Source organism: Thalassophryne amazonica, chromosome 20 (assembly GCF_902500255.1).
Source record: "Thalassophryne amazonica chromosome 20, fThaAma1.1, whole genome shotgun sequence".
NCBI classification, from domain to species: domain Eukaryota; kingdom Metazoa; phylum Chordata; class Actinopteri; order Batrachoidiformes; family Batrachoididae; genus Thalassophryne; species Thalassophryne amazonica.
The window spans coordinates 26,695,573-26,721,971 of NC_047122.1; the positions used below are offsets into that span (position 1 = coordinate 26,695,573).

General features: G+C 42.8%; 1 protein-coding gene across 2 annotated transcripts in view; it reads left to right on the forward strand.

Annotated features, from left to right (window-relative positions):
* rfx5 (regulatory factor X, 5) overlaps positions 1-26,399 on the forward strand; it is a 32,154-nt gene that overhangs the window by 1,203 nt on the left and 4,552 nt on the right. The window contains exons 2-10 of one of the 2 annotated variants that reach the window (XM_034160798.1): positions 3,119-3,282; positions 3,365-3,398; positions 3,508-3,590; positions 6,666-6,791; positions 13,985-14,101; positions 16,797-16,875; positions 17,030-17,228; positions 17,637-17,731; positions 17,815-17,952. In XM_034160798.1, the coding sequence (XP_034016689.1) occupies positions 3,161-3,282; positions 3,365-3,398; positions 3,508-3,590; positions 6,666-6,791; positions 13,985-14,101; positions 16,797-16,875; positions 17,030-17,228; positions 17,637-17,731; positions 17,815-17,952 (993 nt within the window). In that variant the 5' untranslated portion in view covers positions 3,119-3,160. Of the gene's footprint in view, positions 1-3,118; positions 3,283-3,364; positions 3,399-3,507; positions 3,591-6,665; positions 6,792-13,984; positions 14,103-16,796; positions 16,876-17,029; positions 17,229-17,636; positions 17,732-17,814; positions 17,953-26,399 lie in introns of both variants that reach the window. The other variant, XM_034160799.1, reaches the window with a different exon arrangement.

Genomic DNA, 26,399 nt, shown 5'->3' on the forward strand with positions numbered 1-26,399 from the left:
GAATTCCCTTTAAAAATAATGGAGAAACAACCTGAGCTTCTCCCTTGTTTACATAAAACAAACACAATAACAACATCTAAAAACCTATATAATACATTAATGAGAGTTTTAGGCACAATATACAAAGAATTTTAAATCGCGACATTAATGCTGTTGTCCGTGTGCAGCGGTTAAATTGCAGCCTTATCCGACCGTCTCAATGCATTTCTCAGTGTTACTGACATCTCGCAGTGGCAAACTATTTTGCAGGATTTGAAACCTCAATAGGGCAAATGCATAGAAATTAGCTGCTTCAAAACAAAATGGGTTTGGTATTGATCCTGGACCCTTATCCATCAAGTTAAAGTCAGGTTTTGAGTAAACCTGGTAGCAAGCAAGCAGCCATTACAAAAGCATAACTTCTGTGGTGAATGTAATAATAGATATATTGATAATGTTTGGGTTTGTTAGTATGGACATTGCAGATGGTCACTACACCAAGTCCAGTCTGCTTGAGGTTTCTTCCTATTTTCAAAAATACCTGAGGGTATTTTCCCTTACCACTGTAGCTAAAAGGGCAAACTTAGAGCAACTGGACTACCCATATGGTGCTTGGACGACCAATATGTGGACCTGGGTTTGATTCATACTACTTGTCTGTGTCCTTGGACAAGATATTTTGTCTGCATTGTCCCAGTCCACCCAGCTGTAAATTGGTACTGGTTGTGGCTAGGGAAGTAACCTATGATGGACTGGCATCCCGTCAAGATAGAGTCAGAGACTTATTCACGTCATGCTACAGAATCTGCACAGGAATGGGCAAAAATAAGCCTCCGAGCCGATATACGACTTCTCTTCTGTTCCCAATGTGCTTGCTCATCAGTTGGGTAAGAGCTAAATCTTGCTCGTGTGTAGCACTTTCAGAAGACCTATCTTGCATTTTGGCGCTGCATAAATAAATTGAATTGACGTACATGCTTTTTACTGTCAATGTGAAAACAAATTTGAGCAACATAATTTCAAATCAGAATGTAAAACATAAACTATTAGATTGCATATTGCTCACATTTGTTTCTACAGTTGTCTGTTTAACAAAATCTTTGTGTTCCATTACACCATGAAGTTGTAATGGGCAGACCCGGCACCACGAGGGGGCGTTTGGGGGCGACGCCCCCTCACGTCATCAACCCCGCCCCCTCGGATGTGAGAGTTATCAAAAAATAAAAAGAAAAAGAAATACTGGAAAATATAGCAAAATATTAGTTATTCGATAATATCACGTATTTAACAAATAAACCAAATTAATTAACTAAAGTAATTAATTTTAAAACAAACGGATATGGTGTGTGTCTGTCTTCAAGCGATTTGATAGGTTGAGGGTTGCTTGTCAGTGCGGCAGAGGGCAAGAATCCTGAGTCGAGTGATTATGGCAAGGTGGACGAACTAAAGCATGCTCAATTTATTCAAGCAGTGTCAGAGCTGGAGTTCCTGGGATTCGTCAAGTCCACCAAGCAAAAGGCAGATCATGCAGCACGACTCACTTGGGGAGAGTGTTAATGCTGCGTTTACACATAACGACGACAAGTCATGAATGCCACGAAGTACACATTCTTGGCCGCTGATCACGAATGTGATCATTCGTGGCAGAGGCGTCAGGTGTCCTCAGGAACTGCTGCAACCTGTTACCACACGTTACGATTAATGGCACGTGTTGCTGGAGAATTATCAGTAACCATTACGCACGGTCAAGAATAGTGTTCCATGTTGTTGCGCGCTATTGCGTGTAACAGCGCATCGTTAAGTTCTATCACGTTGTGAACGAGGTGAATTGTCTCCACACACACACCCATATTCATCCAACCGAATTCAGATCGCTCCAGTTTTTCAGAAGAACTTTGTGAATGCATGTGTAGTTGGGCTCTGTGCCATGGAGTGGGGCACATGCCCAATTGCGCTGTGTTTGCGCTTGTGATGGAGGGCTATATGTGGGGTTAATCTACTGTCTCGTGTCGTTTCTCAGATCAGTTGTTGGTTTGGTTTTGTGGTATGCAGGAGATCACTTGACCGAGGGTCTATACGTTCAAATAATAATTTAAAAAATACTGTCATCACTCTTTACTCGTACTCAGTCAGTCTCTTACAACGGTGTAGCCTAAATACATGAGCTTTCCAGGAGCGCACCCAATTCATTACGCATGCTCAGAGGCACGTCCCCTCTGGTGCGCACTTTTGGGTGGGGGGGGGCCTGTGATAAACTCATTGCCCCCTTAATATTTTTTTTTCTGGCGCCGGGCTTGGTAACGGGTGAAGCATCAGTCCTTTTTGCCACCTGCTCCATTGACAGCCACTGAAGCCAATAACAAGTTCAAACAAAATAAAAATGACTACTTTTGAGATTCAGGAAGGGACCGCATTTCTGCCTGGGTGGTTGCTAGACAGGATCCAGGGAAGAGGAGGGGACGCACAAGATCAGTGCATGCTTCCTGACCTAACATGACCTTCTACACTACATTCACATCTCAGTTGTTTTCTTCCAGCCCATGGTGGTCCACAGAGGCAACATTACAAAAATTCTTACTCTTCAAATACTTCTGGCCTTGATTGGAACTGCCACTTTTTAGTTGAATCAAAATTTGTAGTTTCAGTCAATAAGTGGCCAGAATTTTAACAGTAGAACTCCAGAGCCATGCTGTTATGAGCTCACCTGAGCTCATCAGTTATCAACTGTAGCAGAGCCAACCCTGACTAGGACTTGACTGTTTGTCAGCATGTTTCTTCATGTAGAGCTGTGTTATGTCATGAAAGGCATATGGTTAAAACTCTGCTAAATCCCAATGCAGATCCGTTGTGGAGGAAGGAATATTGTCTTGTCTCTTCCCTTTCCTATGTCTGTTTCAGATTTACTAATTTATTAATCTTTTTTTCAAACCACCTTATCCTACTTTCTTGGACCTTAGATGTTCCTCCTCAAATGTGCTTTTGGAAAATGAGTGATTAACCAGATAAAATATGCTAAATCTCTAGTTAGGTCTTTTGAAAATACTGGATTTCTAGTCATTTAAGGGACTGAGCAAACGCTAATTTGCTTCTTTTTTTTTTTTTTTTTAAATAACAGCTCAACTTCCTGTTTATCCCTCTGTCCTGTTTAGATGGTGGTTTTCAGTCCAGGTTAGCTGTCGTGATGTCAGAGGACCAGCACCACCTGCGGGCTGACACCCTGCGGCGAGTGGAGGGTGGGCTGGATGCAGGGGAGGGTGACAATGAGCCAAGCATGCTGCTGCAGAAACTCAAGAGCAACATCTCGTAAGTAGACATTTGGACATGTGCAAGCTAAGGTTTAATGGGTGAAAGGTAGCTTCTAATTGGTCTTTTTACTCTTGTGCAGAAAAACTGTTCAGACAAAAGTGGATCAAATTTTGGTGAGAAACCTTCACTTTATGAACACAGCCAGCTGCTGATGCTTGCATCTAATCTCAGTGACACCAGGTAATATCACTTGTTCTCACGTGTTCTTCTCTGCTTCAACAGCAAGATGTGCAGCGTTTCTCCGACAACGACAAGCTGTACCTTTACCTGCAGTTGCCCTCTGGACCCAGCTCTGGAGACAAGAGGTATCGGTCAAATCCATGCAGCATATCTGAGATACAGAGTTCATCAGGGATCCACTTTTGGTCCTGTCTTCTTTCTGGTTTAAAATTTTTACATTTTACAAATGCAGTCAAACTCACAGCAGGAGATTCCATCCAAGTTCCTAGTCTAAATGTCAGGATCTTTTTCACGTACACTGTTTTGCTCAAGGACACTTAAAGGGGAACAAAAACGCCCACGGATTATTTATAGCATGAATAAACACAAAAAATGGGTTCTTTTGGTAGTTCAGGAAACACTAATCACCATAAAACATCTACAGAAAACCTTGTTTTAGTCATGGTCTGAGAGGCTTTGACATCAACCGGCTGCCACCATTTATGCAGGTCAGGCAGGTGACGTCACTGGTTGGGGGAAGATAAGCCTCGTTCTGAGATTCCCTGCCCGAGGCACCAACAAAGAGGTTATATATGACTACTAGAATCCGCACTCCCAATGCTGCCCACTAAACGCGAATGTCCCTTCATGGACAACGACATGACGCCTCCTAACCGGGCAAAAATATTGACAAAGTTCCCAAATGTTAATGCATTTTCAATGGGGTTTCGCGACTAGGGTTGGGTATCGAGAACCGGTTCTTTTCGGGTATCGTTAAGAAATGATTCGATCCACCGATATCAATAGTCTTTTTGCTTAATGATTCCTTTATCGGTCCTTCAGAGCGGCCGTTGTTTTTGAGGGTGTTTGTCTGGAAAGTGATCATTTCTCTATGTTGATTACAGACCATGCAACGGCTCTGTAATCAACCGCTTCTGCAGCGCAACTCCACATTGAAGTGTGAACCAATGAAGCAATGCTTCGATCCACTGGCTCGTTGGTTCTTTGATTCGCTGCTCTTAAGAAGCGGCAAGTCCATTTCTTAACCCTCTGGGGTCTGAGGGCATTTTTTGGACAGTTCACTCGCTTGGCATAAATGTTTTATTATTGCTGTTAACAGCTCTCCCTGCATCCCACAATCAAGTTTTATACCTGTGCTTTCAGAATATATATGTTTTTGTTGTGTTTTATAAGTGTAATAAAGGTTTACAATCAAAAATAGGCAAGGAAAAAATAAAGCAAAAAATAATTTTCCACACATTTATTCAAAACACACAGCAAACTTTAATAAACAACTGTTTTGACACTTTATAAAGGTAATTTGAGGTCTTGTGTGCGAGACTGTACAGCAATAAGGTTCAAACAATAAACACAAATGCACATTTTGAACAATATATACAAAATGGTCTGTGCGTTTTGTTGTCCATTGGTATGGTAAACAGTGCTTTATGCAGAGAAAGCAACAGAGTTATCCAGTAACATTCACATGCAAACTAGTGGAGCAATCCTGATAGTTACACACTCTTTGTTTGAGCACATGAGAGGCTCTCTGTGTGCTACTGCTTTCACTCATCGCTGTGCGTAATGGCGCAGGGCACACTGAGTATGTACTAATAGTATGTACTCATTGGAGCACCCAGGGGGCTATTCAAACAGTCCAACTAGTAACATATCACTCCTGAAAACGATCTTTGGCTTTTCACGTGAGGTAAATCTGCCCTACGATTGGATTTTGGAAAACCATGTGACAGTGAACCAATTCCGATTGGACACTCACATTGCGCACATCATCACACAGCTTCTATGAGGAATACAAAGATGGCCGATGGCTTGCTTGAAAGTCCGCGGAGTTAACTTTTTAGCATAAAAAAAAGTAAGTTTCTATCTCATATCATTCAAAAGTTATTTATAATTTAGTAAAGCTTGGTCTTAGCCGTCGTATACGTCGGCCCCAGAGGGTTAACCCCTCTCAAAGCCATTAAAATGTGTCAATCATGAGTCACTTTTGTGTGGATTAAAGTCACTAACTGGGACTGTTGTTGTGGTCAAGAAACGATAATCATCCTCCATTCTGTTGACACAGCTCCAAACGCTGCGCGGCTCTCTGCCGAGACAGAGTTCGGTCGGAATTAATAACTTCAAAACGAATTGCCACTTTAAATAAAATGACTCCTCTTTCCAAATGCTGTAATACAGACAATAAACTACAATGGACTAAAATGTTTTTTTCCTCCCAAAATGAGACATCCTGCATTCTTTATGAATTACATCCTGACGTGCAGCACAGCCGGCTGCAAGAGCTCAGCTCAGAGGTATGGAAAGACATTCATGCCAATAATGTCTGAAAGGAAATGCTTTTAACAGAGAATGGTGGGGTTGCTGCAAACAGTCACATACACATTTACCAGTAAATAAAACTTTGAATTTCCCATGAAAACTCTCACTGAAAAATGAATGTTATCACAGTTTCTGCTGTGCAGGAGATGGGAGGGAAGGTCAGGCAGAAACAATGTGGTTATTAATGCAGCCTCTTAGCTCATTAGGTTACATGGGGCTTCAGGACAGAGTTAAATGCAAATGTTTTAGGCAGACTATGTGTAAGACATTAAATGAATGATTTTGACATATGCCCGTGAATTTTAATGAAGCCAGTGAACAAAACAAAGGCTGGCTAGCTCATGACAATGACCAACCCCGAAGTAAACAAAACTCTCACGCATTGGAGGTGTTTCTTGGCAAAGGCACTCGCGAGAACGCTATGCCCGTGAAAATCATTGGCTAACGTAAGACGGTTAATCTGCACGTTAAGCCATCAATGTGAAACTGTGATTAGATGGATAATGTTGGGTGACTAACCATAGTGGACTGAGTAGGTTTAGTAGACTACAAGATTAGGCTGCTTTATGAAACCGGGCCCTGGTGCTTCTGGTCTTACTGTGATTATTATATTTGGTTTGAGATCTCTCTGAAGAATCCTGAAGACATGGTTTACTGTGGCAGACCTCCAGGAGTGAGACTCTCCTCATAATTTTCACAGTCATTTTCCTGCATGTAGTTGCCAAGTGCCTGCACGAGGCCACGTGAATGGCCACACCCACACACGGTTGCTTTCAATTGATGTGGGTTGACTAAAGGTCTGCCTGGGTTTCAGTCATTTGTGTCTGTTGATGGTTACAGTAACACCACCACACCTGTAATCACCTGATGTTTGTGTGTTCATTTAGCAGCAGTGACTCCACCTCTTTCAACACGGCTGACCAACTCCATACTTGTATATGGATCCGCAGTCACCTGGAGGAGCATTCAGATACCTGCCTGCCCAAACAGGACGTCTACGAAACCTACAAGTGAAGTCGCACACACACACACACACACACACTAAAACCTAGAGTCTGATCCTTCTTTGCACAATTCTAGACCTCTTTGCCTTCATATGTTCTGTGACTTTGTTCCTGGTTGTCAAGCTGTAAGACTGACAAATTGATGTTAAAATTACCGGGGTTTTTTTTGTTTTGTTTTGTTTTTAAGTAAGTTTTTCTTCTGACAATCTGATGTTTAGATCTTCCTTCCATTCATTTTCTATACCCACTTACTGCAATTAAGGGTCATGGGGGAGCTAGAGCCTATCCCAGCAGTCTTAGGGCATGAGGCAGGGTACACCCTGGACAGGACACCAGTCTGTCACAGAGCCTCATATTGGTGAACAAACACATTCACACCTACGTACAATTTAAAGTTTCTAATCCACCTAACCTGCATGTCTTTGGATGTGGGAGGAAGCCGAAGCACCCAGAGGGAACCCACACAAACACGCGGAGAACATGCAAACTCCATACCGAAAGGCCATAGGTGGGAATTGATCCCATGACCTTCTTGCTGTGAGACAACAGTGCAAATTACTAAGCAAGTTTAGATCATGTTCCACAAAATATTGGAACTGTGTAATTACAATGTTTAAGTGAGACACTGGCACAGGAGAGGCAGAAATATTCATCTAAGTCAAATTCTAAACAAAATATCCCATAAACACTGAGGTGATGCATAGGCAGGGGTGGTGGCCAAGTCGTTAAGGCGCTTTGTTTCAGTGCTTGGTTTCACATTACATTTCTCCATCTAATGTGGGGTTGCGTCATTAAGGACATCAAGTGTGAAACTTACGCCAAATCAACATGCAGATCTGCTGTGGCGACCCTGAGTGAAAGCAAGGGAGCACCTGAAGGGACTTACTACTACTTAGGTGATGCATGCAGACACAAAAAGCTTCCCAGGTCAGACACAACATGCTCGCCATCTCTGTTCCACATGGGCGTGTCACACAGAGCAGAGATCATCTTACTGGGTGTGTCCCATAGAACAGTGGTTCCCAAATGGTGGTACGCGTACCCCCGGGGTTACGTGAGTGCCTGTGGGGGGTACGCGGGGCAATGAGCAAAAAAGAAAAAAATGTCGTAACACGCTGTAATTGTGATAAGCTGTCTGAAACAATACTATTATAGGTGTGTGTAAATGCTACCATCTAGTGTTGAGTCAATTTATTGCAACAGATGGGTGTGACTATCTGGGTGATTGACACCTGTTGCCATGCCAGCGCAGCTCACTTAGCCGCCCCATGAGCCCGCCGCACGAGCGCCAATATGGACAAGTGGCTAACGGGAAGAAAACAGCCCAGTGCCAAGACACCTGCCACAACTAGTCAGCTTGTTGGTGCTAGCGATAACAGTCCAGCTAATTGTCCAACTACAGCGACTATGACGGACTCAGGTCTGATCGATGACCCCGATGTTTGTGTGGCTAGCGAGAGTCAAGCTAGCGTAGCCAGCAGCATCAAGGAGGACAACGGTGACAGCGACGCAGAGCACCGCAGTGTGAGACAGCAGACATTTGATCGAGACCAAAGACTATTTAATCGAGAGAAAAAGACATCGAAGAATCGCAAATATGATGACAACTACATTGCTCTTGGTTTCACGTGTGTTAACACGGGTGGATTTCTTCGCACTCAGTATGTTAATTGTGCAAAAGTTCTGTCGCAAAATGCAATGAAGCCATCACTAATGCGCAGGCATTTAGAGACCAGTCATCCCCATTTGAAAAATAAACCACGTGAATACTTTGAGCGTCAGCTGAAACTATTATCTGCAAGTAAAAGTTGTATTGCAGAGACAGACACTGCCAACAGGAACCGGCTGCGAGCATCATACATGGTCAGCTATAGAGTCGCTAAAACTAACAAGCCACACACTATAGTGGAGGATTTAATACTCCCTGCTGCCTCAGATATGGTTGGAGCAGTGTTGGGGGAAAAGGCAAAAAAGACTATACGGACTATCCCGTCATCGAACAACACAGTTTCTCGATGCATCAGTGCTATGGCTGAGGACGTTTTGAAACAGCTTCTTCAGCGGGTAAGAGGCAGCGATTATTACGCTTTACAGCTGGATGAGTCCACAGATGTTGCTGGCCTTGCACACCTCCTTGTATGGGTGATTCTTAGACTATGGGCACTTATGTCCTTTGATCATATTGTATGAAAAACAGAAAAAAGGGGAAATTTCACACTTTTATAGTTATCTTTACAATGAAACTGTGTTAAGAAATTTGTTCTAGTAGTCTGTGATGACTTTTTCACCTTTTTTCAGCATCATTATATGCAAATATTGCCGTTTTGTGCTTGTCCCACACCTAGACTTTTGATCTTCAATGATAAAAATGAATGGTAAACGTTTTTTCTAATGTTTTAAAATATCTCTGAATAACATATCAGTAAAATAATCAAAACATAATTGGGGTATTCAATGTCATACAACTGTTGTGATTTTTTTAAACAAAATGTAGTTGTCCCACACTATTGCCGTAATTTCCACCACAACACTGTAATGTCCCTTAACAGTTTGTATGAAAGATTGTTTGGGTAGTTTCTGTGAAGATAAACAGTGACATCAGAGCACATGTATATAGCGCCAAATCACAACAAACAGTTTTCCCAAGGTGCTTTATATTGTAAGGCCATGGTGTGGTGGAAATTACATTTACAAGGCCAATAGTGCCCGTAGTTAAAGAATCACCCGTATATGTGCCTTAGATACATGAAGGAACAGTAACAGAGGACATGCTCTTTTGTAAACCTCTTGAGGAAAGGACTACTGCACTTGACATTTTTCAAAAGCTGGATAACTTTGTGAACACAAACGGGCTAATGTGGGATAGATGTGTGGGCATATGCACAGATGGCGCACGGGCAATGACAAGTAGACACGGGGGTGTGGTGACACGCATTCAAGCAGTGGCACCAGATGCCACATGGGTACACTGCAGCATCCACCGTGAGGTGCTGGCTGCAAAGGGAATACCTGCTCACCTCAAGAATGTTTTGGACATCACCATAAAGATGGTCAACTTTGCCAGGCCCATGAACTTGCGCTTGTTTGCTGCATTGTGTAATGAAATGGGCAGTGAGTATGAGACGCTGTTATTACACACAGAGGTGCGCTGGCTTTCAAGAGGCAGGGTATTAACTTGCTTTTTTGAGTTGAGAGATGAACTTAGTTTTCTTCAGTAAACATGATTTTGCCCTGTCAGAACATTTGCACAACGAAGAATTTCTCACTAGTCTGGCTTATCTTTGTGACATTTTTTCGCGTCTGAATGAATTAAATCTTGGATTACAAGAGCTAACTGCAACAATATTCAATGTTCAAGATAAAATTGAGGGCATGATCAAAAAGGTAAAACTCTGGATAAGCTCCCTTGAGTCAAACAATACCGAAGTTTTCCCAGTGTTGCATGAGTTTTTGTGCTCAAACGAACTCAGACTGAGAGGCTGCGTGAAAGCAGACATGAAGGCACACCTTGGCGCACTGTCTGCAGAGCTGCGTAGATATTTTCCTGAGGTGGACGGGTCAAACGAGTGGATACGTCATCCATTTAGTGCCGTGACCACGTCTTTATCAACAGCGGAACAGGAGAGCCTTATTGACATTGCAACAGATGGATCGCTAAAAGCAGAATGTAATCAGAAGGCACTGACTGACTTTTGGATTGGCCTGCGCGTGGAGCAACCTGCACTTGCAAGCGCGCTATTAAGACTCTCATGCCATTCGCAATTATGTATTTGTGTGAAAGTGGATTTTCCACACTGACGAACATGAAAACAAAATACAGAGCCAGACTTAATGTTGAAAATGACTTGAGACTCAGCCTTTCACACATTGAGCCTAACATTACTGAGCTGTGTGCATCCAGTCAAGTCCACGCTTCACATTAAACATTGGAGTTTTCCATTGCATTATAATTGTTCACATTGTGGATTAAATTGTTTTAATTAAGGCAGATACTGAAATGAGGCTTCAGTAGGTTTTGTTAATAAGTGCCTCAAAGGTTTAGCCCACTACATTTGAAGTTAATAAAACATTTGTTATTCTAATAAATGATACACACAAATGTGTGTATATTGTGGTATATATACTCAACAAAAATATAAACGCAACACTTTTGGTTTTGCTCCCATTTTGTATGAGATGAACTCAAAGATCTAAAACTTTTTCCACATACACAATATCACCATTTCCCTCAAATATTGTTCACAAACCAGTCTAAATCTGTGATAGTGAGCACTTCTCCTTTGCTGAGATAATCCATCCCACCTCACAGGTGTGCCATATCAAGATGCTGATTAGACACCATGATTAGTGCACAGGTGTGCCTTAGACTGCCCACAATAAAAGGCCACTCTGAAATGTGCAGTTTTATCACACAGCACAATGCCACAGATGTCGCAAGATTTGAGGGAGCGTGCAATTGGCATGCTGACAGCAGGAATGTCAACCAGAGCTGTTGCTCGTGTATTGAATGTTCATGTCTCTACCATAAGCTGTCTCCAAAGGCGTTTCAGAGAATTTGGCAGTACATCCAACCAGCCTCACAACCGCAGACCACGTGTAACCACACCAGCCCAGGACCTCCACATCCAGCATGTTCACTTCCAAGATCGTCTGAGACCAGCCACTCGGACAGCTGCTGAAACAATTGGTTTGCATAACCAAAGAATTTCTGCACAAACTGTCAGAAACCGTCTCAGGGAAGCTCATCTGCATGCTCGTCGTCCTCATCGGGGTCTTCACCTGACTCCAGTTCGTCGTCGTAACCGACTTGAGTGGGCAAATGCTCACATTCGCTGGCATTTGGCACGTTGGAGAGGTGTTCTCTTCACAGATGATGCAAAGGAGATGTGTTGCACTGCATGAGGCAAATGGTGGTCCCACCAGATACTGACTGGTATCCCCCCCCAATAAAACAAAACTGCACCTTTCAGAGTGGCCTTTTATTGTGGGCAGTCTAAGGCACACCTGTGCACTAATCATGGTGTCTAATCAGCATCTTGATATGGCACACCTGTGAGGTGGGATGGATTATCTCAGCAAAGGAGAAGTGCTCACTATCACAGATTTCGACTGGTTTGTGAACAATATTTGAGGGAAATGGTGATATTGTGTATGTGGAAAAAGTTTTAGATCTTTGAGTTCATCTCATACAAAATGGGAGCAAAACCAAAAGTGTTGCGTTTATATTTTTGTTGAGTATAATTCGAGGTCTGTTAGAAAACTATCCGACCTTTTTATTTTTTGCAAAAACTATATGGATTTGAATCATGTGTGATTGCATCAGCCAAGCTTGAACCATGAGTTTTTTCACGCCTGTCGGTTGCGTCATTCGCCTGTGAGCACGCCTTGTGGGAGGAGTGGTCCAGCCCCCTCGTCGGATTTTCATTGTCAGGAAATTGGCTGATCGACTGCCGCTTTGCTTCATCAAAATTTTTTCAGAAAGTGTGAGAGACAGCCAAGTGGAAACCATTTGGAAAATTCAGATGGCTTTCGGTGAAGATCTTATAGGGAATCACACAGATTAAGGACAATTACAACTGGATTAAAGACGGCCCACAGCGGCGGATGGCGCGCTGCGCACCGAGCGGCGATCGACAGGCTCAAATGACCAGATCATTTCCAAAGTGAACGCTTTGTTGATCCATACATTGTCTGACTACCAGAGAAATGGCAAGACAGCTGGACATAGCACTTTTTCGGCACATTCCACTGTTACAGGAGTTTTTGTAATGGAAAGAGGAGCGGAGAAATTCGCCACCTCCGTGTTGGTCTCACAGGACATGCCCTAACATGCCCAGCTCTTGCACCATTCGGAAAATTCAGACGGCTTTCAGTGGCTTTTCAGTCGTGTGACTATCCGAGAAATTGCGGACGAGCTGGACATACCACAACATGTCCTGTGAGGCTTCATCACGGCGTTGCTTTTTGTTCTGTGCCCTGCGCCTCCGTCCTGACGCGCGAAGTCCTCCGCACGTCTTTTCATGCCGAAAAAGTGCTGATGTCAAACTCTTCTGCCATTTCTGTGGTAGTCAGATGACGTCCTGGATCAACAAAGCATTTACTTTGGAAATGAACGGCACATTCCACTGTTACAGGAGTTTTTTGTCATGAAAAGACATGCGGAGGACTTTGCACGTCGGGACGGAGGCGCAGGGCACAGAACAAAAAGCAACGCCGTGATGAAGCCTCACAGGACATCTTGTGGCATGTCCAGCTCATCCACAATTTCTCGGATAGTCACACGACTGAAAAGCCACCAAAAGCCGTCTGAATTTTCTGAATGGTGCAAGAGCTGGGCATGTTAGGGCTTGTTCTGTGAGACCAACACGGAGGTGCTTTCGTCCTGCGCCATGAGCGGCTCCGTGGCGAATTTCTCCGCTCCTCTTTCCATTACAAAAACTCCTGTAACAGTGGAATGTGCCAAAAAAGTGCTATGTCCAGCTGTCTTGCCATTTCTCTGGTAGTCAGACGACGTCCCGGATCAACAAAGCGTTCAATTTGGAAATGATCTGGTCGTTTGAGCCTGTCGATCACCGCTCGGTGCGCGGCGTGCCCTCAGCCGCTGTGGGCCGTCTTTAATCCAGTTGTAATTGTCCTTAATCTGTGTGATTCCCCATAAGATCTTCACCAAAAGCCATCTGAATTTTCCAAATGGTTTCCACTTGGCTGTCTCTCACACTTTCTGAAAAAATTTTGATGAAGCAAAGCGGCAGTTGATAAGCCAGTTTCCTGACAATGAAAATCTGACGAGGGGGCTGGACCACTCCTCCCACAAGGCGTGCTCACAGGCGAATGACGCAACCGACAGGCGTGAAAAAACTCACACATGCGCACGAAGGTTCAAGCTTGGCTGATGCAATCACACATGATTCAAATCCATATAGTTTTTGCAAAAAATAAAAAGGTCGGATAGTTTTCTAACAGACCTCGTATATGATGTAATTTTATGTGGTTGATAAAACTTAAATGACATGTTAAGTCTGCCGGTGACAGGGGGTTCATGACTGAAGCTCAAATGCCCAAAGGGGTACTTGTCTTGAAAAAATTTGGGAACCACTGCCATAGAAGAAAGTGAAGTCAGAAATGAGCTGTTTCAGTATTGTCCACTGTCAACATTAAGCTACAGAAAAGCTGATTGATGTCTTCTGGTTCTGGTCCAGGCGTTACTGTGAGAACCTACAACATCGTCCTCTGAGTGCCGCCAACTTTGGAAAGATCATCAGAGACATTTTCCCCAACATGAAGGCTCGGCGGCTCGGTGGCCGAGGACAGTCCAAATATCCTTTTAAGTGTTGGAAACAGAAGTCTAATTTGTGAGGAACTAATCTTGTTACTGAGGTGACATGAACTCTTTGTTTTGTTGTGAATTCATAGAAACATTGTGCTCATGCTCATCTTCAACCGCTTATCCGGGATCAGGTCGCGGGGGCAACAGCTCTAGCAGGGGACCCTAGACTTTCCTTTCCCAGGCCACATTGACCACCTCTGACTGGGTGATCCCAAGATGTTCCCAGGCCAGTATGGAGATGTAATATGTCCACCTAGTCCTGGGTCCTCCCTGGGGTCTCCTCCCAGATGGATGTGCCTGGAACATCTCCCTAGGGAGGTATGCAGGGGGCATCCTTACCAGATGCCTGAACCACCTCAGCTGGCTCCTTTCAATGCGAAGGAGCAGCGGCTCTACTCTGAGCTCCTCACGGATGACCGAGCTTCTCACCTTTTCTCTAAGTTGTGGGCAGCAGGGGCTAGAAACATTGAATTTGTAAACTTATTTAATAGGAATTTTCCTTCAGGATTTATGAGTGCCGTGGTAATGGATTCATAATGTTGTTATTAATGGTTATTGTGGTTGTTAAGAATTAATAACGTTCTCTGAGTATTTTTTGTGTAACCTCGTTAACGGGTGATGAGGTTTTTTCACGGTATTAGAATAGATTAGACTCAGCTTTATTGTCATTGTACAGGTACAGGGCCAGTGAAATGCAGTTGACATCTAACTAGAAGTGCAAAAAAAAGCATTAAATACCAAGTGCAATCAAGTAATATGTACAGAGTTTCTTTGGTAACTAATTTGTAGAACTGAGCAGAACTGGTGATAACCTGTTGTTTTTATGATGCTGGTAGGGGTGCCATGAAGTGGTTCTGGCAAATTGTCAGGCGACTTGGGAAAAGGAGGAAGTTCTTAGTCCAGGCTGTATTCAGCAAAGGAAGGAGAGTTGCTAACCTGAAGTGAGGATAATGGCAAGTGATGGAAAGAGCAGTTTGAGGATCTCCTCAACCCTACTGACATGCCCTCCATTGAGGAGGCATGGATGGAGGACTCGGGCTGTTCTGGTGCCATCTGTAGCGGAAGTCACTGAGATAGTCAAAAAACTTCTTATGGGGCTATTACACAGAGCACCTTTGCGTCCAGTTTAATCCTGAATCGAAAATTGGGGCATATTTTGAAGCATTTTAGTAACTTCTTGATCCATCTTTGTCAGTCTTGAACAACTTGGTATATGTAGTAGTTATGGCCCTCATCGGCACCAGATTTCAAATCAGGATCCAATTTTGAACTGTTAAAAAATTTCATTCCAATTCTCAAAATAATTGATAGTACGTGGTAACTTCCATGTATTCATAGTTTTAACGGCTTCAGTCATATTCAAACTTCTTCTTGGCCTCCCTGGGAAAGCCAATGCTAGAGTATTACAGACAAGACTTAGACTGTTAGTTGATCCTCACATTCAGGAGGAACAATCTGAGTTCCGTCCTGATTGTGGAATGGTGGACCAGCTCTTTTCCGTCGCAAGGACATTAGAAAGGTCTTGGGAGTATGACCAGCCGGTCTACATGTGTTTTGTTGTCTTGGAAAAGGCGTACAATCAGATCCCTTGAGGTGTCCTCTGGGGGGTGCTGTGGGAGTATGGGCTACTGGAACTGCTGCAACCTGATATGACCAATGTAGGATCTGTGTCCGCATTCTTGGAATCACCTCAGACCTTTTTCCAGTGGGTGTTGGACTCTGCCAAGGCTGCCCCTTGTCACCAGTCCTGCCTGGGATGTTCATAGATGGGATTTCACGACGCAGTCAGGGAGTGGAGGGTGTCCATCTTGATGACCTCAGAGTTACATCTCGGCTTTTTTGTGGATGATGTGGTTCTGTTGGCTTCACCAGACAGTGACCTACAATGCACACTGAGCAGGTTTGAGGCCGAGTGTGAAGCGAGAATCAGCACCTCCAAATCTGAGACAATGGTTGGAAAAGCGTTGACTGTCCCCTCTGGATCAGGGGAGAGGTCTTGTTCATGAGTGGGGGTAAGTTGGAGCATAGGTTCGTTAGATGGATTGGGGCGGCATCTGATGTTTTATGGACACTGTACCGGACCATCATGGTGAAGAAAGAGCTGAGCCAGAAGGCATGACTCTTTCCAGTCAATTTACCCACCTATTCTCACCTATGGCCATGAGCTTTTGGGTAATGACTGAAAGAACACGGTCACAGATACAAGTGGCAGAAATAGGATTTCTCTGTCGGGTATCTGGGCTTACATGCAAGGACAGAATGAGAAGCTTGAATATCCGGGAGGGACTCAGCAGAAATAGGATTTCTCTGTCGGGTATCTGGGCTTACATGCAAGGACAGAATGAGAAGCTTGAATATCCGGGAGGGACTCGGAGTAGAGCCACTGTTTTTTTTGCATCAGGCATCTGGTGAGGATGCCACTAGTTGTCTACCTAGGGAGGTATTCCAGGCACTTCCAGCCAGGAGGAGGTCCTGGGGAATACCCGGGACATGCTGGAGGGATTATATTGCCCAGATGGCTTGGGAACTCCTTAGTATTCTCCAGGAAGAGTTAGAGGACTTACCTGACGATAGGGGAGTGTGGGATGACCTGCCACTGCAACCTGGAGCCAGATAAGTGGCAGAAAATGAATGAAAGAATGCCAGGGTTGCTGGTTGAATTCCCTAACTTGCCAGGCAATAACGTACTGTTACAGTGGCATCAGGAGGAAGACCGTCCTCAACATGCCTTTGCTGCCCAACTTGGACCTGAAGAATGACCCGGTACTCACCACACTTATTAATGCAGTAAAAAAACCGAACTGTTAAATTTCTAAATACTGTGTAGGGTGTCAAAGACACTGCAGTTTGCTGGTCTGTATTTTAAACACAATCATGAAACATCTGAGAAGTCAGGGTTTGTCTTTTGCGTCCCCAGGCAGAGCTGACCGAGCTGGTCCAGACGTACAAACAGGAAGTGACGGAAGCAGCGTGTGAGCTGATCTGTGATTGGGCTCAGAAGATCTTGAAACGTTCCTTTGATACGGTGGTTGAAATCGCTCGCTACCTGATCCAGGAGCACATTGTCAACCCTCGTTGTAGCCAGGCAGAACTTGTCACCTCTGCAGCACTGGCAGGTGTGTGAGAGAGAGATTTTCAGATTAGAAGTTTCAATAGAATCTCATGACCATTCTTTTTTCACTGTCTAGATGAAAAGTCAAAGCGAGTTACCAAACCTAACTTAAATATTGAGTCTGAATCTGAGGTTTTTCCTCTGATACGCTCACTTTTTGGTCTTAGTGTTGCTCTGTCCTGCATGGTCTACTGGATCTGGACCAGCATCAGTCTGTAGAACTTTTTTAGGTGACTCTTAGGCAGTGGGCCTGTGTTTGACATTTTGCATTCTTTACCATGTGATGCACGAGTGGGAGCCTTGAAATTTGATGTTGTCTTTGTGGCTCAGTCTTGTTTTAAGAGCCATAAACCACCTTTGACATTAAATCAGTTTTGGCAATTGATTGACATGCCCTGTCTGTCTGGTACAGGAGGTCCTGCCAAACCCCACAAGGTCATCAAGAAAACACCTATCATGTCTAAAGGAGGCGGGGCAGAGAGTGATGGCGGCATGGTTGACCATAAGGTTGGAGTATTGGTGACCGTCATTGGTTACATGGCAGCTGTTAGCCTGTAGCTGCTGCTCATGACTCTGTGTCTGTTTTTTAGAAGGATGCCAGAGATTCTGGCTCCGCTTCATCAAAGCCGCCACTGGGGGACAAACCAGCAGCAGCCAAAGCATCCTCTGTGGATACCTCGCCTCCTCCCTCCTTGTCTTTGCGGCCTGCGGTAGGTCACCACCTCCAGGTATCAGAACCCATTTTATCTTCCTTTGGTCACATGATCATCTCCACATTCTCAACTTCAGATGAAAAAAATACTCCATTTGGTGCTAAAATATATGCTCTATTGGCCCGAATATGAGACTTTTTTCTTCTATGAAACACATCTGGAAAATATACTCAACAAAAATATAAACACAACACTTTTAGTTTTGCTCCCATTTTGTATGAGATGAACTCAAAGATCTAAAACTTTTTCCACATACACAATATCACCATTTCCCTCAAATATTGTTCACAAACCAGTCTAAATCTGTGATAGTGGGCACTTCTCCTTTGCTGAGATAATCCATCCCACCTCACAGGTGTGCCATATCAAGATGCTGATTAGACACCATGATTAGTGCACAGGTGTGCCTTAGACTGCCCACAATAAAAGGCCACTCTGAAATGTGCAGTTTTATCACACAGCACAATGCCACAGATGTCGCAAGATTTGAGGGAGCGTGCAATTGGCATGCTGACAGCAGGAATGTCAACCAGAGCTGTTGCTCGTGTATTGAATGTTCATTTCTCTACCATAAGCCGTCTCCAAAGGCGTTTCAGAGAATTTGGCAGTACATCCAACCAGCCTCACAACCGCAGACCACGTGTAACCACACCAGCCCAGGACCTCCACATCCAGCATGTTCACCTCCAAGATCGTCTGAGACCAGCCACTCGGACAGCTGCTGAAACAATTGGTTTGCATAACCAAAGAATTTCTGCACAAACTGTCAGAAACCGTCTCAGGGAAGCTCATCTGCATGCTCGTCGTCCTCATCGGGGTCTCGACCTGACTCCAGTTCGTCGTCGTAACCGACTTAAGTGGGCAAATGCTCACATTCACTGGCGTTTGGCACGTTGGAGAGGTGTTCTCTTCACGGATGAATCCCGGTTCACACTGTTCAGGGCAGATGGCAGACAGCGTGTGTGGCGTCGTGTGGGTGAGCGGTTTTCTGATGTCAATGTTGTGGAGGTAGGGTTATGGTATGGGCAGGCATCTGTTATGGACGAAGAACACAGGTGCATTTTATTGATGGCATTTTGAATGCACAGAGATACCGTGACGAGATCCTGAGGCCCATTGTTGTGTCATACATCCAAGAACATCACCTCATGTTGCAGCAGGATAATGCACGGCCCCATGTTGCAAGGATCTGTACACAATTCTTGGAAGCTGAAAATGTCCCAGTTCTTGCATGGCCAGTATACTCACCGGACATGTCACCCATTGAGCATGTTTGGGATGCTCTGGACCGGCGTATACGACAGCGTGTACCAGTTCCTGCCAATATCCGGCAACTTCGCACAGCCATTGAGGAGGAGTGGACCAACATTCCACAGGCCACAATTGACAACCTGATCAACTCTATGCGAAGGAGTTGTGTTGCACTGCATGAGGCAAATGGTGGTCACACCAGATACTGACTGGTATCCCCCCCAATAAAACAAAACTGCACCTTTCAGAGTGGCCTTTTATTGTGGGCAGTCTAAGGCACACCTGTGCACTAATCATGGTGTCTAATCAGCATCTTGATATGGCACACCTGTGAGGTGGGATGGATTATCTCAGCAAAGGAGAAGTGCTCACTATCACAGATTTAGACTGGTTTGTGAACAATATTTGAGGGAAATGGTGATATTGTGTATGTGGAAAAAGTTTTAGATCTTTGAGTTCATCTCATACAAAATGGGAGCAAAACCAAAAGTGTTGCGTTTATATTTTTGTTGAGAATTGTAGACTAGATGTTGATATGTCATATACATCAATAATAGTAGGTGGAGACAGTCAGTGGCGGTTCTACTCTGAATGACTCCACAGGTGAGACTCCCTCTGAGCACCCCCCCCCCCCCCCCAAAAAAAAAAAAAATCCCACAAAATGATTATTTTTCATATTTTAGAAATGCCCCTGAAATTGCAATTGAAATTGACATCAAAAGACTGCAGGCTACAACAAAACTCCATGAATTGAATAAATATGCCCTTACATGCTAAATGTCTCATTAGATGGCATATTAATCTGTCTTTCAAGGAGGAACAATTATCTCCTTGGTTATTGCCTATAATTCTGTGCTTGGCACACTTTTAGTTATGACTGGTTTAACTATACTTTGTCACAAAAAAGAGTTGTAGCAAATGGCAGATGTTCTTTGGAACTACCTGTCGATATGAAAATTGTGTTGGCTAATTAGAGGGTCCAACATTAACCCAAATGATGGATATAAATAATAACTGAACTTCTTGCAAAGTATGAATCATTCTTCTATTGAAGCATTTGTTAATTTTGTACACATTGCTAGTTTAATATTTGAGATTTCTCCCCTAAAATAGCCACCTAAAAATAACAGAAATTTATGTTTGCACTAGCTAAAGAAGTATATTATTTACCTGTTTTTTTTTTATTATTTAATTTTTTAATTTTAATTATAGGCCAATCTCCAACCTTCCTTTTCTCTCAAAAATTTTTGAAAGGGTAGTTGTAAAACAGCTAACTGATCATCTGCAGAGGAATGGTCTATTTGAAGAGTTTCAGTCAGGTTTTAGAATTCATCATAGTACAGAAACAGCATCAGTGAAGGTTACAAATGATCTTCTTTTGGCCTCAGACAGTGGACTCATCTCTGTGCTTGTCCTGTTAGAACTCAGTGCTGCTTTTGATACTGTTGACCATAAAATTTTATTACAGAGATTAGAGCATGCCAAGGCATTGCGCTGCGGTGGTTTGAATCATATTTATCTAATAGATTACAATTTGTTCATGTAAATGGGGAATCTTCTTCACAGACTAAGGTTAATTATGGAGTTCCACAAGGTTCTGTGCTAGGACCAATTTTATTCACTTTATACATGCTTCCCTTAGGCAGTATTATTAGACAGCATTGCTTAAATTTTCATTGTTACGCAGATGATACTCAGCTTTATCTATCCATGAAGCCAGAGGACACACACCAATTAGCTAAACTGCAGGATTGTCTTACAGACATAAAGACATGGATGACCTCTAATTTCCTGCTTTTAAACTCAGATAAAACTGAAGTTATTGTACTTGGCCCCACAAATCTTAGAAACATGGTGTCTAACCAGATCCTTACTCTGGATGGCATTACCCTGACCTTTAGTAATACTGTGAGAAATCTTGGAGTCATTTTTGATCAGGATATGTCCTTCAGTGCGCATATTAAGCAAATATCTAGGACTGCTTTTTTGCATTTGCGCAATATCTCTAAAATTAGAAAGGTCTTGTCTCAGAGTGATGCTGAAAAACTAATTTATGCATTTATTTCCTCTAGGCTGGACTATTGTAATTCATTATTATCAGGTTGTCCTAAAAGTTCCCTGAAAAGCCTTCAGTTAATTCAAAATGCTGCAGCTAGAGTACTGACTGGGACTAGAAGGAGAGAGCATATTTCACCCATATTGGCCTCTCTTCATTGGCTTCCTGTTAATTCTAGAATAGAATTTAAAATTCTTCTTCCTACTTATAAGGTTTTGAATAATCAGGTCCCATCTTATCTTAGGGACCTCATAGTACCATATCACCCCAATAGAGCGCTTCGCTCTCAGACTGCAGGCTTACTTGTAGTTCCTAGGGTTTTTAAGAGTAGAATGGGAGGCAGAGCCTTCAGCTTTCAGGCTCCTCTCCTGTGGAACCAGCTCCCAGTTCGGATCAGGGAGACAGACACCCTCTCTACTTTTAAGATTAGGCTTAAAACCTTCCTTTTTGCTAAAGCTTATAGTTAGGGCTGGATCAGGTGACCCTGAACCATCCCTTAGTTATGCTGCTATAGACTTAGACTGCTGGGGGGTTCCCATGATGCACTGAGTGTTTCTTTCTCTTTTTGCTCTGTATGCACCACTCTGCATTTAATCATTAGTGATTGATCTCTGCTTCCCTCCACAGCATGTCTTTTTCCTGGTTCTCTCCCTCAGCCCCAACCAGTCCCAGCAGAAGACTGCCCCTCCCTGAGCCTGGTTCTGCTGGAGGTTTCTTCCTGTTAAAAGGGAGTTTTTCCTTCCCACTGTTGCCAAGTGCTTGCTCACAGGGGGTCGTTTTGACCGTTGGGGTTTTTCCGTAATTATTGTATGGCTTTGCCTTACAATATAAAGCGCCTTGGGGCAACTGTTTGTTGTGATTTGGCGCTATATAAATAAAATTGATTTGATTTGATTTGACCTGTAACTCAGCTTCTTTTTATTTACCTCTAACTCAGCTTCAGCCAATTTACATCACAATGTCTCATAAATAATTTACAATTATTATTATTAGTAGTAGTGGTGGTGCATCCCTCTGACAAAGTCCAGTTTATGTCATTTAGCATAAATGACATAAACGTAAAAAAAATAAATAAATAAAATAAATGTTGAGTTAACTGTTCCTCCACCTGCTTCAGTAACTCCTGCTTAACAAACCTCTCAAAGTCTTCATCATCAGTGAGGTGAGAGCTACAGGTTGAAAGTCATTTAAGACCTTAGGATTCTTACACTTAGCCCCAAGAATGACTGTAGAGCAGGGGTGGGCAATTAATTTCTACAAGGGGCCACATAGGGAACGTGAATTATGTCCAAGGGCCAAACCATCGATAACTTGGCTGTCTCCCATTACAAATTTTACAAAAAAAATTACCTATTTAACAGCTTTTGTAGGTCATTTTTATTATTGTAATAATATGTAAATATTTAAATATACCTAAATAAACCTCTCTAATGATTTGCAACACACAAGCTTGACATTTTTAATATATGTAATAATAATCACAGACCTCATGAGGGCCGGACAGAGACATGCAAAGGGCCGCATGTGGCCCCCGGGCCGCAGTTTGCCCAGGACTGCTGTAGAGTGTTTCCAATTCTTTGGCACTTTGGCGTCTGGAGTGACTGAGTAAAAATCATGTTGAAGATCTCACTTAACTGACCAGCACAAGACTTAAGGGGTCAACCACTGATGTTGTCAGGGTCAGGGCTTTTTCCAACCTTGGTTTGTTTAAATAATGATTTGACCATAGACACGTCAATATCAAAGACAGGAGAGTAGACCTGTTTTTGGGCCACATGTTGTTCTTCTTCTACTAATATTAATTCCACTAACTTCCACTAATTTCTTTTAATTGGACATTGTTTAGGGGTCCCCCACAAAGCAACAATTTTCCCCAAACAAGCAAAAACGGGAGACGACTTCCAGTAATGTTCTTCTCTGGGTGACCACCACTTTTTGAGATTAGAAACTATCATGTATCTGTAAAGGATAAATAATGGTGTCAGAGTCTTCTCCCGTTAGAGTGACATTGCCTTGCCAGCGGAGGGAGAGGAAAATGTGTCACTCTGTGGGACCTCTAAATCTTATCAGATTGAGTTCAGATTTGGTCTGCACCTATAAAGCCAAAACAAAAACAACATGCGGCCCGAAGTCTCTCACAACTTGTATTTTTTCACTATATAACATGAACAGCCCTACAGGGGAGTCACTGAACAAATTCTCCTTCATGTGACTGATTGTTGCACTAAAATCATTGTTAGAAAATCTCACATAAAAGCTGCAACCCCAGTTCCAATGAAGTTGGGATGTTGTGTAAAATGTAAATAAAAACAGAATACAATGATTTGCAAATCCTCTTCAACCTATATTCAACTGAATACACCACAAAGACAAAATATTTAATGTTCAAACTGATAAGTTTATTGTTTTTGTGCAAATATTTGCTAATTTTGAAATGGATGCCTGGAACACGTTTCAAAAAAGCTGGGACAGTGGTATGGTATCACCTTTCCTTCTAACAACACTCAGTAAGCATTTGGGAACTGAGGACACTTATTGTTGAAGCTTTGTAGGTGGAATTTGTTCCCATTCTTGCTTAATGTATGATTTCAGTTTTTCAACAGTCCCGGGTCTCCATTGTCATATTTTGCGCTTCATAATGTGCCACACATTTTCAGTGGGTGACAGGTCTAGACTGCAGGCAAGCCAAACTAGTACCCGCACTCTTTGCTATGAAGCCACACTGTTGTAACACATGCAGAATGTGGCTTGGCATTGTCTTGCTGAAATAAGCAGGGACGTCCCTGAAAAAGACGCTGCTTGGATGGCAGCATGTGTTGCTGGATGTACCTTTGAGCATTGATGGTGCTTTCACAGATGTGTAAGTTGCCCATGCCATGGGCACTACAACCCCATACCATCACAGATGCTGGCTTTTGAACTTTGCGCTGGTAACAATCTGGATGGTCTTTTTCCTCTTTTGTCCGGAGTACACGACCTCCATGATTTCCAAAAACAATTTGAAATGTGGACTCATCAGACCACAGCACACTTTTCCACTTTGCATCTGTCCATTTCAAATGAACTCAGGCCCATCGAAGGCGGTGGCGTTTCTGGATGTTGTTGATGTATGGCTTTTGCTTTGCATGGTAGAGTTTTAAGTTGCACTTGTAGATGTAGTGACGAACTGTGTTGACTGACAATGGTCTCCTGAAGAGCTCCTGAGCCCACGCAGTAAGATCCTTTACACAATGATGTCGGTTTTTAATGTAGTGCCACCTGAGGGATTGAAGGTCACGGGTATTCAGTGTTGGTTTTTGGCCTTGCTGCTTATGTGTAGATAGTTCTCCAGATTCTCTGAATCTTCTGATTATATTATGGACTGTAGATGATGGAATCCCTAAATTCCTTGTAGTTGAACGTTGAGAAACATTGCTCTTAAACTGTTGGACTATTTTTTCATGCAGTTGTTCACAAAGTGGTTATCCTCGCCCCATCTTTGTTTGTGAACGGCTGAGCCTTTTGGAATGCTCCTTTTATACCCAATCATGACACTCACCTGTTTCCATTTAGATGTTCTTTGAGCATTCATCAACTTTCCCAGTCTTTTGTTGCCTCGTCACAAATTTTTTGAAACATTTCAAAATGAGAAAATATTTGCACAAAAACAATAAAGTTTATCAGTTTGAACATTAAATATCTTGTCTTTGTGGTGTATTCAATTGAATATAGGTTGAAGAGGATTTGCAAATCATTGTATTCTGTTTTTATTTATATTTTACATAACGTCCCAACTTCATTGGAATTGGGGTTGTATTTAATTCATTTGCTAACATCACATCAGAATTAAAACCATTTTAAAACACAGTGTTATTGCCTTTATGTAGGCCTGTAATTAATTCCATGCCATCCCACACAGATGTGAGATCAGATTCACTAAATTTGGCCTCATTCTTACTCTTATACTGAAGTTTAGCCTTTACAATTTCGGCTCGCACAATCTTCCTAATTTCAGCATATGCCCTCTTGTCACCACTCTTAAAAATAGTCCTCTTTTCCCTTAACAAATGTTTCAGTTCTTTAGATATCCAAGGCTTGTTGTTGGAATAGGAAACAACAGGCTTAGTTGGGATCACACTGTCCACATAGAAGAAGATGTAACTGCATACAGCATCTGTCAGTTCATCAATGCTGCTGGGTGATTCCTGAAAAAGGGACCAGTTAGTACAGTCAAACATCCCTGTAAGGCCAAAGTGCTCTCCTCGTTCCACACCTGAACCACACGAGCCTGCACTTTGTCTCTATGCAGCACGGGTCTGTATGTGGGGAGAAGATGCACCATGTTATATCAGAAAATCCTATAGGGGGACCAGCAACAGACTTATAGGCTTCCTTAAAAGAGCCATAGCAGAGATCCAATATTCCATTCCTCCGAGTGGGGCCGGTGACATACTGAGTGAAACTGCTCAGCGTCTTTTTGTAGTTGAAATGATTAAAGTCACCAAGGAAGAAGCACGGGGCATCAGGAGAGACAGATTGTAGTCTTTGAGTTACTGAGAAGATGACGTCAGAAGCGGTTTTAGTGTCTGCTCTGGGATGGATCTACTCAACTGTTAAAAATATTTGGGGGAGTTCCCTTGGCAGATTTGCTCATCCATTTGCTGGAATTTGCGAAGAACCTTTGTAGATTTACCATCTAAGAATACCTGCATTCTCAGAAAGTTCCACTTGTGGGGAATTGATAGATTGACAGGTTGACCTGAGCAGCCGTGGTCAGCCTGTTTGCGCTGTTCATTGTACTCAGTTTGCTTTTATTCACATTATTTTCAAATAAAAGTATTTTATTACAAGATAATTGTTTTCACAAAGTATTTTCCCAAAAAGTACATTTTGAAAAGGTGGTCTGGGGGTGGGGCATCTCGTAATCTTGGCTGTCTTTTATTGAGGCCAGTATGATAGTATATGTGTCGATATTGTTAAAGTTTTTGTTTTTGTCTGAAAATATTTAATATTCACTCCTTTTTCAGAGTATTGGGTCCCATGAATTTTAAGTACAGAATTTAAAATGCAATTGAAAATGCAATGAGATGTTCAAAGTTAATGAATAACAACAACAAATTATTTCATCCAGTGAAATAAAGCAACAAAACTTATTTGGTCAAGTTGTGTAGAAATG